This window comes from Chlamydotis macqueenii, chromosome 8 (genome assembly GCF_036417535.1).
Source record: "Chlamydotis macqueenii isolate bChlMac1 chromosome 8, bChlMac1.mat, whole genome shotgun sequence".
In the NCBI taxonomy this organism is placed as follows: Eukaryota; Metazoa; Chordata; class Aves; order Otidiformes; family Otididae; genus Chlamydotis; species Chlamydotis macqueenii.
The window spans coordinates 31,301,686-31,316,176 of NC_141563.1; the positions used below are offsets into that span (position 1 = coordinate 31,301,686).

A 14,491-nucleotide genomic window follows, 5' to 3' on the forward strand; every position below is an offset into this window, starting at 1 on the left:
AACACTACTGTAACAAAATCGGCGTTTTAAATACAGTCTACGGTCTGAATCTGAAAGCCTGGGAGGGATTTTGAGGAAGCGTCCCAGAGGACAAAGCTGGGAAGAACACTTAAAGGCTCATCTTGTAAAGAAAAAAAATGTAGTTCTCCTCTGTGTGGGTCTGTGCTGGCACGCTAACACAGTGAAAGCAGGGGATTCACTCTCTCAAAATTTGCATTTATCTACACTCATACCCAAAATTGAGTATGTTTTTGATTTTTAAAAAAAGAGCCAAACACTTTTTTTTTTTTTTCTCAGCATCTGCTTATCACATAAAAAAGCCTGAAGGGGCCACCTTCAGAAACGTGAGTGACACAGAAGGCTCCGGTTGCCTTTTTTGCTCGGCAGTGGGGGGTCGCTGCCCTGGCCCTACAACTGCAGACCCCGCCCGCTCCAGCCGTGCCGGCGGTCAGCACCGGAGGAAGCCCCCCGGGCTGACCCACAGACCAGGGAGGAACCCTTGGCCCCACACAAACCATCGCGGGTGGGAGAATGGGGTGGGGCGGGAGGGGTCCCTGCAGCCGCCGCGGAGGGGCCGAAGCCCCGTTACCGCCGCCCGGCCCCGCTGCCACTGCGGGACGGCCTTCCCGCCCCCGCCGCGCCGCCATGCCCGGAAAACAAACAAAAACAAAGCGCTCCCGGGGGGTGGAGCAAAGCGGCACCCACCATTTTGGGGGCCGGGGGGAACCCACCGCCTCGCAGGCGGCAGCGGCCGCACGGTTCCCCCGCCCCGTTTCGCCTCAGTCAGTCCCGCCGGGGGCGGGCAGGACTCCCCCCCCCCAGCACCTCGCAGCCGGGTGCGGCGGAGCGGGGCCCTTGCGGCGGCTAACCTGGCCCGGCGGGGAGGAGTGAGGGGAGGAGCCGGGGCGGCCTGTGCGACAAAGCCCAGTGCGCAGGGAGCTGGTGACCAGGAAGCAGAACAGCGCCGGGCTGCCGCGGGGCGGGCGGACCCCACCGGTGCCCCCGCTGCCCCACGCCGCCTCCCCCCCCGCGGGGGGTGGGAGGCCAAGTCCTACCCCCCCAACCCTCCGGGCTCCGGTGGGCCGGGGCGGCTGCGGAGCGAAGCGGGAGGCTGCCGGGCTGCTGCTAAGCCGCTTAAGGGCCGGGGCTGGCATGAGCCTCCCCGGCGGGGCGGCTGCGGGCTGCGCGCTGCGGCGGGCAGGCTGAGGGCGCGGAGCCGCCGCCGGCGGGGGCTGGCGGTCCGTCCCTGAGGAGGAGGCGGCGGAGGAGGAGGGGGGAGACCCGCTCCCCGCGGGGAAGATGGGGAACTGCCTCAAGTCCCCCACCTCGGATGACATCTCGCTGCTGCACGAGTCCCAGTCGGACAGAGCCAGCTACGGGGACGGGGCTGAGCCGGATCAGGAGCCGCCGCCGCCATATCAGGTAGGGGAGGGGGTGGGGAGCGCGGCGGCGGAGGCCGGAGGGGGGCGGGCGGCGGGGCCCGCGGGAAGGGGGTGAGGAGAGGGGGGCGGGGGCCGCTCCCCCTGGGAGCCAGGGGCCGCCGCTGACACCCGCCCCGCCGCCTCTCCTGCGCTGGGCGGCCGCCCGAACCGCTCCCTTTCCGCTCACGCGTACCGGGGCGGAGGGGGGCGGCAAGGCCTCTTTGTCTCTCCCAGTCTCACAGCTCGGGCCTCTGGGCAGGCGGGAGGCGAGGGTCCGGCGGGCCCGACCGGGGACAGCCGCGGGGTCCCGGAGGACGGGGGAGGAGGGCAGGCCCCGGTGCCGCGTCCTTTGTTGCGTGCCTGCGGTGACATCACCGCCCGGCCCTGCGCGGCTCCGGGACGGGGACCGCGGGCTTTGTCCGGGCTTTGTCCGGGCGCGTTCGCCGCCGCCCCGGCTCCGCTCCCGTATTTTTAGCAGCGTCTGATCCCCGGTGAGCGAGGGGCTCTCCCGGCGCGGCGGATCCTGTTTCCCTCGGGCACCACCGGGGAAGTGTCTCCCAGTATTCTGTTTAGGTTGTTTGTTTTTTGTTTGTTTTTTTTTTTGTTTTTTTTTTCCTATCTCTGAGAGAATCTGTTAACTTACGCCTTGATGACGAATCAAGGCGGGGAAAGAAAAAGCCAGGTATTTTATTTTGCCGCTTTCCTGACAGCGGAGGGTAAGGCCGATGTGGAGCGGCGATGGCTGCGGTGGGAGAGCCGGGCTCTCGGCCCTGGGGATGGGGAGCTGAACTTGGGGTTGCGCTTGGCTGCCCCTTGTCATCTCGACCCCATGTTGTCATGTCATCCCCATGTATAGAAATGTGCATTGCCCTGAACAGGCCGTCTGCAGTAAACCGTTGTACAGCACTAAAAAATGAAGAAAAAAAAAATCTGTGGTGTAACTTCACATTTTATTCAAGTTTTAAAAGTATTCTCCTATCTGAGATAATAGGGATACATTCCAGAGAAATCTGTAGAAATGACAGCTGAGACACAGATTCTGGAGGGGGACTTGAGAGCTCTCTGTCATCTAGAGCTCTCTGTTCGGTAGTTGCAGACCTTGACGTACAATTAACAAAATTGCAGGAAGTATTTAACCGGGCAGGCATCTCCTCTACAAATGCTTTGACGAGTTCAAGAATTGCAGCCCTGTTAGGAAGCCCCTTATGTGCTGAAGAGAAGCCCCATGCGAAGCAGCCCTTGGTGTGGTGGAGCAGCACTGGTTTCACTTGGCAGCCTGTAGCTGTTTGTTTGGGTGCAAAAGCTTAATATGAGAATAAATATCCTGATTTGGGGAAACTTTTTTTCCTGACTTCTAAGCTATGTCTGCTGAAGTCCAATAAACAGAAAGTGCTTGGTAGCAGATAAAGTTTTTTAAAGGTCGTGTTGTTCTAAATAAAGCTTGGATTGTCCGTGTGGTTTAGGAGTGCATTGTATTTTTGTCAAATCAACATACAAAGTTTGACTGTTCGTCCTGTTTGCTGCATTTATGTCTGTGGCTCTAGGAAGACCTGTGGAGGTTGATCCCACCCCCCATTTGAAAACAACCTGTTAGCTCTTGTAAGGGTCCTGAATCAAGTGTATGCGTTGTGCAGGCCTTCTGTGGATTTCAGGGTAGATAAGTACTCTTCCTCCATTGCTGCTTTTTTTTTTTTTTTGTTTGTTTGTTTTTCTCTTGATGAAGAACTTCTTGCTTATAAGTATGGATGACTGACTGAGAACACGGTAGACAGCAAAATAAATGAACTTAGGGATGTCTGTTACTGAGTAAGTGTGTTCGTAGCAGAGCTTCCCTCACCTCAGTAAAGCTGTGTAGCGTCAGGTGATGTGCCCACAGGCGCTTGGCTGTCTCAAACATCGCTGGCTGTCCGAAAAGCCCATCCGCTGATCCTAGCAATTCCTAAACCTTCATCTTAAGGTAGCATTTTGTCTCGTATAGTCAAAATTCAAAGCTACTCTTTCCACACACTTTGAACTACAATGGTTTGTGATTTTTTTTTTTTTTTTTTTTTTTAAAAAAAGGCCTTACCTACAATATTGTGCAGTACTTCATGTACTTTAAGCTTGAGGAGATTTATAATTTTTAACTGTTTTTGGTTTAGAAGATGCACAATACAGACTCTAAAGAACTCTTTATGCTCTGTTATTGCTGTTGTGCTAGTGATAGGTTTAACTTTCAGGTGGCAGCTTGGATTCAGTGTTACAGATGAGGCTTCAGGAGTTTTGTCCTGTGTGTGGTAATTACTTCTTTCACAGTATCTTAACCAGAATTAGAGTGTGTATGAGAGTACATAGATCTGAGGAAGGAAAGGAAGGAAGAGGTTAAAATGAGTTTGAAAACCAGCTTGTGGCTACTAGCAGTTTGTGCAAGAAACTAGGAGATGAACAACTTAAAATCTGAGTACTGAAATTTCAGCTGTAAAATGGACATATTTTAGAAGAGAATAAAATCTGGTATGTTTGCTTCTCTTGGGTTTGCAGCAATGGTGTGTCAGCTTCCTGAATAGATCTTGCAAGGTTTGTGAACCAGGAGAAGGAAGCTTGTTGGGTGAAGATACACAGTTGTAGAAAGTCACTTCTATGCCTCCTGTAACTAACTTCTGTATTACTTTGATGTTTAAAATACTGTTTCATGTTCTGACAGGATTGTGCCATGGGCATCCATATGGGAATCTTGTTAAGCCATGATTTTTATTTAGCTGTTTATTTATAACTGCAAAATGTGTCTCCAATAATAATTTCAGTATTGCATGTCAAATTTCTTTTATCAGTGAGTGCTATTGAACCGGCTGTGTGAAATTCCTGCTTCCAAAAGTGAGACTGAAAATTGGATTGGCACTGTAGACACATGGAGTAACGGGGAGTGCAGCTTCCATTCAGAGGCTCTGCGTATACCTGTCTCTGCTCTCAGTTTCTGTGGCAGTACGTGTTGTAAGCTACAGCAGAGAGGATGCAGCTTTTTAAACTGGTGTCTGAGTTAATGAGAAAGTGGTCTGTTAAATCATCAGACATTTTTCAGTGCATCAAGCTTAATGGCTAGCATGGGAAATAATTAAAGCACACCAAAAAAGGAGTGTATTTCTGTGGTGAGGGAAAGGAAGTGATTTCAAGAGTGGACCAGCGTTTTCATAGAGACACTAATTTTGGATGCCTCCATTTTAGAATCCAGAAATTACAACTGTTTTTCTAAGTGCCAGGCACATGCAACTCCATTTTTAACCAGTGAATCTGTGATTAGGAAAGAGTTAGCTTTGGTTTTGTTTTTTCTCAACTTTTCAAAATTGAGTATGCTTTCAAGTTTGTTTTCCTTTTCTGTGTATGACTTCTTCGCCATCTGTTGGCAATATGCCTCTGCTGTTTTTCCATACAAGTTCACTGTTTTTTCCAGTTTCTCTTACTTCTGGTAGTTCTTATTAAAGATTTTATTTTGCAGAACAGATGTGCCCTTTTCCTAATCCTCATCTCCTATTTCTGTTCTTAAATAGTTCCTTAATAGTTGCAGGAAATAATTTGCCAGTTTATTAAACTTTGGAACTTTACACAGTAAGCTGCAGAATACTTTACATCTTTTCTTCCGAAGTTTCTATAATGTACTACTGTTGACAAAATACACTGCAGTCTTCTAAAAAAGATGTGTACCACTTGCTAAACTAGTAAGCTAAAAGCATGAGAAATAAGTGCCAGTTCTTGGTATTGATATTGAACTCATAAAAGCACGTTTGATATGTTGATGTGGCAGGTAGACTAATAAAGTATTTTACCTTTACCTGAAGGGGTCCAAAACACGCTCTGGTACTCAGTACCACTCTGTGTAATCTTACAGGCCTAGATAAAATGTTTCAGTGGATCTAGTGGATTTTTTTTGTTGTTTTTGCTTTTGGAGGGATTAATTTAAAACCTTTTGACCTGGATACTCCTTTGATTAGGCTGTAGGCACAAAATGAGATGAGAGCTCACAAACATGAGCTTAGTCCAATGTCGTACTCCCATAATCTTCCAAAAGCTGTTGGGGACAGCAGGTTTTGAAAGCACAATTTAGGATGTCTCTTGGCTTTTCTTAAACTGAGGTTGCTGCAATAGCCTCTTTGGGCCTCCTCTGTTAACTGAGCATCCCCTGTACGCATTGTACCCTCGTCCCTACCCATCTGTTTTGTTGTGCTTTGTTCCAGCCGTCCCCAGTTCAGGGAGGTGGCACAGCAGGCTGTGATGATGATGCCCTAGGTCCCTCGTAAGTCACTTTCCAGGATCTCCTCAGCCTGAGCGCAGCGCAGTAAATGCAGCCCTGGAGTGCTGCTTATCCAAGACGCTGAAGAAGTCTCCAGTTTGAACAGTCGGAAAACTTTCTTGAAATAGTCTATTGCATTTCTGTATGAAACTTGCCCCTGTGGATGCGTGTGTTTGGATGTATTTTGCTTAACAGAGAAAGAAAGCTTTTATTATGCTCTCATCATGACTTGGGTAATATATTACATTGGTGTTCTGATGCTGTCTTTTCAAAGGCATGATAATTAGTATCATTAAAAATTGCAAACCAAATTAATTCTGATATAGGAGTTGCACGCATTTATAGAAGCATCCATACAAAATTCTCTTGGGCTGCAAATGAGATGATTTATCACCTGTGATTGCGTGTATTGTACAAGAAGGAAGAAGAAAGACTAGAGTAGTATAACACGTTATAATTTAACGTTGAGTGGTTGTGCAAAGCTAGAACTGTTGGTATACGTTGGAACAGCATAAAAGGAAGAAGGATGAGATGGGAAAACATTATATACAGAAAGCTATCCATTAAATAAAGCAAACCAACTAGTAAGTTTACTTTAATGTAAGAGAAAGGAGTGTATTTAAAAATTGCCTATGCAGGTCTTGCCCTTTTGTCTGCTTGTCCTCCACATCTCAGTGATGACGCCTAAGAATTACGGTTGCATTTGCAGATGTGAACTGAAATACCACTCCAGTCCACAATTCCTCAGTCTGGTGGAAACTTCAAAGGACTTCAAACAAGGGTGTCTCTTTGTAGGTGTGCTGCTGGCTAGTGCCTTCTGGCAGCAGTGCCCTAGGTGGAGATCAGCTTCAGTGAGGAGAGAAAGTGATGGAGGAGCTGAAGTTGAGTTTGCTGCATGGATAAGAAATGGTAGAGTAAGCCAGTGATGTTTTGTGTTTTACTTATTTTCAAAATATGATTGCTTAAGCTGCTTTATAAAGCTCATTCTCAGAGATGGAGCAAGTGGTATCATAGTGTTCTGAAATAATGTGTCTAGCTATGAAAGACCAAGCACTAAGTGATAAAGTCACTCCTGATAAATAGTTACGATACAGTTTGGATGGCTGCATTCAGAAAATCTGTAAGCCCTCCATGTCCCATGGTGCAGTTCTGGTAAATTATTTGTATGTGCAAAGCAATAATAAACCTTTCTTTTTTTTTTTAACATCTGTGTAGGGCTATATAGTTAATTTATCCAGACAGTAATGAAATATGTATATTATGACCTTAATTGTAATAGTGTGCAAGATTATTCAACAATATACCATGACACTTCTTGCTCCTACATCTGAAGAACTTAGCAAGTTCTCTAGAGAATTGTATTGCTGGTGATCAGTGCTAGATGGAAAGTTTCCTGAGGGTGCTAAGTCTAACTTCCGTTCTAGATAACAGTTAGAAAAATCAGTGCACCTGTATTTCCTGTCTTAATGCATACTGGTTTCAGCATAGCCTGCCAGGCTGGCTGATTTGTGCTGCCTGCCATTTTGCTAGTGAAAAAAGCTGGGGAGGCAGGGGAAGAAGAGAGGAAGGAAGGCAAACATGAAAATAAAGGATATCGGATGGTATCACAGAGTTAGATGACTTTGATCTTGAAAATACCCTGTTTTTAATGAATATTTTAATGAATATTGGCTGAATATTGTAATACTTTGCCTGCTTAAAATAGATTTTAAACTCCAATTGGCTGTAAATATGTATCAGACACGGCTAGAGGAAATGGGAGGTGTATACTGATGTTTGAGTTCTCTGTATTATTATCATCTTTCTGTTATGAAAACTAGAGCTGGCTTCTAGACTAGCTGGAGTCGACAGTCAGTAAAGATCTGTTCCTACCCATTCTGTCCAGAAGATTTTCCAACAGAAGAGAATATGTTTATAATCATATTCGACAGAGTACTGCTTGCTGTTTTACGTGGATTTCTGCAAGAAGTGTCTTAAGTTGGATCAAGAAGCTGTACAAGGTCTGTCCCTGTCTTTCTCTGTCCCTGTTCATCACTTCAGGAAGCTCAGTTTAATGAACACTTCTGCAGACTCTGGTAATGGTTGCAGTCAAACTGGTTGCAGAATGTAAGGTCAAGAAACAAAAAACAACACCATTTGCTTGTGACAGACTTGTATCTTCCAGACTTGGTGCTTGTCCTTATTATTGCCTCCCATAGACACACAGAGAGAAACATATTTATATTTTGAAGAGATAATGGTCTGTAGAATAGACTAGAACAAATCAGCCATGACTTTTCTATGAGCTAATGAAACCGTTCCTAAGAGACCAAAGAATTACAAAATGAGCAGGTTTTTAGGGATGTCATGGCTGAGTTAGAATAAAACCTCTTTAAAGTTTTAGTCTGTTTTCTGTTTATTCTATTTATTCTGTTCTTTCCCTTTATTCTAAAAAAGGAAAAATGCTGAAAAGTCACTGTTTGTTGACTCTAAAAGGTAAAGCAAGGTCCAGTCTTGATTTAGACCACAAGAAAAATATGCCCTGACATTGTGAAGGTCTCAGAAATTAGGGTAAGTCTTGCTTACTGAAGGCAGGATGTGTTTTTGTAGAAGATGCTATCTTTCTTGTCGTTCTGCCAGCCTCTTGGGGAGCAGCTGCAGCAGCGACCTGTCCCAGCAGAGCTAGAGTCTTGCGTAGTGTCTTGCTGGGTAAAACTGCACTGTGGACTTGAATCAAAAAATACCCATCCCCCAAGCTAAGCAAAACAAAACAAAATCCACCAAAAATCACTCTAGCAGCCCTAGCATAAGCCATCATCATTCTTAGTTCAGTCTTCTCTTTAGTTTGTGACTTCTAGCAAATCACTTGACTGGTCTGTGCTTTCCTGTGTGCTCCTCACTGTAAAATGAGGAGTAAAGGAGTAATAAACTTTATCTTTAGTGCAGGCATGCTTAGTAATTTAATTCATGTTTGTAAAGTGTTCCCTGATAATTTGATTTTAACAAAATAATATTCCTCCATTATACCTCTGCAGGAATTTATGGCAAACCTGCTGCTGTAGAGAGGGAGCTTTATCAGAAGATCTGTTTAAGGCAGTAGATAAGTCTCCTGAAGTCTGTTTTGGAATCTGATATTTCAGCATTTATTTGGCAGCTCGCGTTCCAGATGCTCGATTAGTAGGGATGAAGAGGCTGTGGAGATAGTAATAAGAAATCTTGCCTAATCAGGGTGGTGAATCTTCGTTATGCTGGGAGACTGTGCATTCTTTCAGGCAAGCCAACCCAAACAAGCAATACTGCCCTCCCCAAAATCTAGGACCACCATGTGAAGGGGAAGCTCTTATGTTTCCCGTATGTACCACTGGTTCATTTCTGTGATCAGCAGCTGTTGCTGGCTGTACATCTGGACTTTGATTTCTGAACCACAGATGATAAACTAGTTTTATGTTCTGAAGAGATAATGATCTGTGGAATGGACTACAGCAAATCAACCATGACTTTTCTATGAACTAATGAAACAATTTCCAAGAGACCAAACGGTTACAGAGGGTGGTTGTTTTATTTACCAGTCCTTCGTAGGAATCTGCCAGCCACTCTGTTTCTCATCAGCGAAGAAGAAAGTTAGAATGCTGGTGGCGTAAAAGCTGCTGGGCCACGATCCATGCGCAGTGACACGGACAAACAGCAGATGCGTGCAGCAACTGGAGGAGGAGATAAAAGAACCGTCCTTTCAACCGCAGTCGCATCAGCCAAATCGCAACCAGCTGGCTTATTGCGTCGGGCATTTCTGCTGATCCATCAGAATGCTTAAGCGTGCTCTCCGCTTCGCACACGTGCGTGCATGCATACCATCGTATCAAAGGCTGGGCTGATTTTTGAGTGTTCTCCTCCTGCCTCTGTTTTTAACCACTGGTTTAGTTTAGGGATGGTGTAGACCTGTGGTGCCTGGGGGAGGACTGAAACTGGGAGGAACGAGAGAAACTGTGACTCAGGAAATTCAGTTCCTCCCTTAGCCCCAGCATGTGGTGGTGAATGTGCAGACTATTATCCCTGCAATACTGAAACCTGTTTCCCTTGACTGTATTTTTTTTTTTTTTGACATTGGAGAGGCCTCTGTGTCCTTTTGTCTGCTTTTTCCCCACTTGGAGCAATTCATATTTCTAGAGGCATAGTTCAGAAACAGCCCTTGCAGTTCAGTGAACTACATACAAGCCCAAATGCCCGTGCAGGGACAATCTCATCTTCAAAGACAGATCTCAGCTGGCTGACAGTGCTGAGTTTTCCAGAGTTTGGGACTGTAGCTCATCCACGTGCCGTTAGAGTTTGGACTGCTAAGAGAGGTCCTTAGAAGAGTCAAGGAAATGCGTGGTTTATGACTGATAACGTTTAACAAAGCCGCATCAGTATCCAGTGGTAAGCAAAAAATCATTCAGTCAGTGCTGGTTTGGACAAAAGCAAGGAATCTGCTGTCCTGCAGCCATGATTAAAACAACTAAATTTACCAGATATTGCCAGTTTCTGATCTTTGTCATGGCAAAACTGCTTTTTCTGTTTAAAACAAAACAAACCAACTCAGACTAGACTATAACCCAGAAATACATCTATAACATCACTATATATACTTGGACGGTAGTTCTGTAGACACTGTAAGGTTTCTCAGTAGTCTTCACCACCATCACTCTGTATGGCTCTCTGATGATTTGTGTACAAACTCTAGCCAGAAGGAGATGGAGCAATATTTATCTGACTTCGTTCCCATAAGATGCATCTGGCTAGCGGGGGATACAAATCTCTAATGACTCAGTGTGCGAACGTTGCAGAATTGGATGAGGTTGGGTGCTCTTGCCCTTTCTGTTTCAGAGCGGCGGGAGACTTATCTAAGAGATCAAAGTGCATCAGAGTCCATTATTCCAGTGTCTGTGGGACAGTATAATGCATGACTGCTCTGGGACGATGCCTGTGTCTGACTTTTATTCATCATTGTAATTAAACCCAGATACAGAGTTTGTTCTGTGCACTGAACATTAATCACGGCATTTTATTAACACGGTTGTCGAAATTTGTAGTTCAGACATAGTATCATTTTGCAGTATAGACTAAGACCAGTATTTATTTTGCCTGAATAAATTAATTTTATTTAAAGTTCAGAAAGAGAAATGATTGCTTTCAGGTTTTGAGCAAACAGGTGCAAGCATTGCTTGACTACAGCCGTACGAAACTGCTAAACTGGTTTGGTCTGTGCTGTTACTTAACAGAAAGCATTTAACAGTGGAAACCGTATAAAAGGCTCTAAATTCAGATCTAGTTAAGATATCGAAATTAATATTATAACACCTGTAGGCTTTATTTTATGCCCTATAATAGTACTTGCTTAATTGCTGTTGCCAGTTTCTGATGTTTTGGGATTTCTCTTGGTTGTTTTCTGTTTAGTATTATGATTTGTATTGCAGTTGCATCCATGTATTTTGAGTTTAGCTTATGAAATGTGACTATGTCACTGCTTGAGTGTCTGCCTCAGAGGTCTGTGATGTTATATCTATATATTTGGAAACCCTGAGGCAGTTGCGGATTGCTATGTGGAGAGTGGCATCCTTTGAAGTATATTGGCCTTCTTGGAAGGAAACAAGATTACTTTTAAAATTCAAACAAAACACGTAGTTTAAACTAACTGTTAATTCTTTTCCAGCTTAGTGGTTTTTTCACCTCTTAGTTCCTGGGTCTCTGAGGCTCTATGGGCTGTTTTTACAGTGCTCACAAGAGCGAGTGAAACCCCATCTGTAGTCACTAAACTGAGAATACAGGTCCACGCCTCTGCTTGGCAATTTTTAGAGGCCTGCAAATTGGAAACTAGTAAGAAGCACTGCATAGGTAGTGTTACTCTGAGGTCTGTCCTGAGCCAAGAAAACTCCTCTGCCTGCCTTGTTAGCTAAAGAGCTGTGCCTCTGATAGCATCCACATGATGCTACAGTGGCTGTGATGGCCAGGTACCCTCAGCAGCTGGACTGAGTTGGATGGTGGCCTGTGGACCAAACCTGAGTGAGATGCTCAGTTGCTCTACCACTTCGCAAGAAGGGATTTTACATTTACGTCTGAATTTAGACAAACTCTATTTTACTGTGTGGCTGAAGTACTGAAAGTAAGTTTACCAAAGAATGGCCATGCTTTTGTAAACATAGTGAGTTTCTTGATTTACAGTAGATGGAGTCAGGTATTCAGAGACAGAGTTTAAACAGACTCATTAGTTATATTTTAAAAAATTCTTTAGGAAAGAAAAAAAACCACTATCCACACAGAATTTCATGCTCCGAGTAATCTTTGTTTTCCTCTATAAACTGTAGTCTTGTTCAGTGAGTAACCTGTTTTTTCCTACCTCCCAGAAGCAGCGAGATGACCTAGATCTAAGCTTTCTGGGGAAGAGTTCACTTCACCCTATATATAGCTTCTCCTGAAGTGTCTTTATGTTGCTGTCATCTACTCTGAGCTGATAAACTGAGGAGAAAGGAGCTGTAGTTTTAGGCTGAGGTAGGAAAGGAGGGTGTTTTATCCTTCCTTATTTTTTGGGGTCTATTAAATACATCTTATGCACGTGCCACTGTCTTAAGTTCCGGTGTGGTGAAGGCCAGAATTCCAAACTCCCAGCTGCAGTGTTCAGAACTTCATGTCTCTGTGTCTTCAGTGTGCTGCATCTGAATAATGAGCAATTACCTTTTGGTTAACGAGTGAATTGGATCATGCCTTCATGCTGGCAGGAGTTTCTGCAGTCGGCTCTGAACGTGATTTCCTGGGGTCAGTGTGTTCTTCGCTCTGGTCAGGTCACGCAGATGGAGATTCCTCCAAGCAGCACTGCTGGTGCAGTGGTATTTTTACTGGAAAGCGGAAACTGGGAAAATGGTAGTAACAACTACGTAACAGATGCTGCCGAACAGGCTGTTGGTGCTGAGCGATCAGACAAATCTTTCCACCTCAGGACAATGAGTCAAGTGGTGAAGAGCACTGTAGGCTGAGGGTAATTTGTCCCTCCCTTTGTCAGCGTGAGGTATTTTTTTTTTTAAATACAGGGGAGTTATATCTGAGTCAGTACATCAGCAGCTGGAGCTGTTTGGGCTTCTGCAACCTTTCTGGAGACAGAGAGGTACTTTCTGTGTCTCTAAAGGAAGTGCTGCTGCCTAACACTACCAGATAGTCCTCTCCAGGGACGGGTGCTAATGGAACCCATCGGTGCCCCTGTGTTGGGGTGCGTACACCTCTGGCGCATGGGGAAACTGGCGCCAGTGTTTGTTTAACTTCATTTGAGGCAGGATTCTGCTCCAGCACTTGCGCATGATGGCTTTGACATACAGTGCTCGAGAGTGAACGCAGCCAAGGCCAAAGCAGAGGCTCAGGGGCTACCACTGTGTTCAGCGGACCGTGAGCTGAAACCAGGCAAAAATGTGGCATGCCTCATGATTGGCATGGTGTGCGTCCATGTTTCTGGCAGAAGAAGGTCTGATCTAACCATCCACTGCCGCCGAAAGGGATCGCTTTGCTTTTCCCTCCTGTTTTCCACTTGCAGCCAAGTGCCCTGCAGTTGCTTTATGGTGGCTTTGGTGCTTATCTGATCCCTCAGTGAGTCACTCATACCCTTCAAGTATCTGAAATTCTTGCTGTTATTCTCCTCCTGTCAGATTAGTGAACCAAACTGACTTCCTGGTGGAGGCTGGCTTTATCTGCACTCTTTGCTATCTATACGTTGCATTTTACTTTGTGACATCTCTGGAAAGATCTAGAGGTGTCAAGTAGTAGATGTGTACTATTACCACCACTATTACAGGAGTTTTGGCTTCTCCATGTTGCAATTAAGGATATAGTCAGACTTAACTGCATACCAGAGCATGCACAGAACAAATATCTGATACTGGTGTGGGCAGCGAGTGCGTTTGGAATAGTCTGTACATGAAATGCAGTCTAAAGGTGCCATTTCCAACTTCAGCAGGGCGATGATTTCAGTTGGAGGGATTTTGCTGCTTCAGGACAAATCTCTGATGTAGGCAAAGCCTTAATTATGTGATCTTTCTAGTTTAGAAAAAAACCAACCTCAACAGAATGTAATAAAAGCATATAAATCTGTCTGCTACAACCACCGTTAAAGATGCTTGGATGCTTTTCCTCACTATTTTCTTTTTTAAAGACTCTTTGTTACTGTTACCTCACAGGTTGTGAGTGTATTTGTGAAGCACAGGAATGGGTGAAGACTCACAGCCCGTTGGTGTGGCGTGGCAGACTGTGGTGTCCTCTGGGACACGACTGACTACAGTAACGTCATTCATCTGCATTGTGGGGTGCTGCTCTGCCTCTTTCCTCACACAAGCCTTCCAGTTAGGACTCCGTGGATGGTTTCCAAAGTCTGAACATAACTTGGCAAGCTTTGTCGCTGCTGTTAGGAGTTTTTATTACCTTTGTGCATATGTATGTGAGGACTGCCAGTGTATGTTGCTTTTAATAAAACAACCTCCCTGTTGTCTAAAATGTTTAGAATTAAGAAATGATATAAGTATGCAAGAGCAGAAGCGAAGCTGGCCACCTCAGTTTGGCTGTCCCAGTTTATGTGTTGTGACTCCTTGTTCTAGTTTGGTGTCCCTCGGGAGAGGCCACTGCTTTCCTGTTGAAGCCAGTCTTAAAGCAAATTGAGGGACAAAACCCTGTTTCAAGAAATAAACCTGGGAAGCCAGTCTCGCCGCTTCTCCATGCGTCCACTTATGCGCTTATACCACTCCTGAGGTAATGCTGTGCTCTTGGAGAGCTCAACCCTCTCGGTCAGTACTTTTCTCTTTAGTTTTCTGAATTCAGA

The 14,491-nt window shown here is 45.3% G+C and overlaps 1 protein-coding gene across 2 annotated transcripts in view; it reads left to right on the top strand.

The window, feature by feature from the left end:
- The first annotated feature begins 794 nt into the window (after positions 1 to 794).
- The window catches only part of RNF11 (ring finger protein 11), a 37,165-nt gene continuing 23,468 nt past the window's right edge, over positions 795 to 14,491 (top strand). For both annotated transcript variants that reach the window (XM_086753735.1, XM_086753734.1), the window contains exon 1: positions 795 to 1,422. In XM_086753735.1, the coding sequence (XP_086609861.1) occupies positions 1,300 to 1,422 (123 nt within the window). In that variant the 5' untranslated portion in view covers positions 795 to 1,299. The remainder of the gene's footprint in view (positions 1,423 to 14,491) is intronic.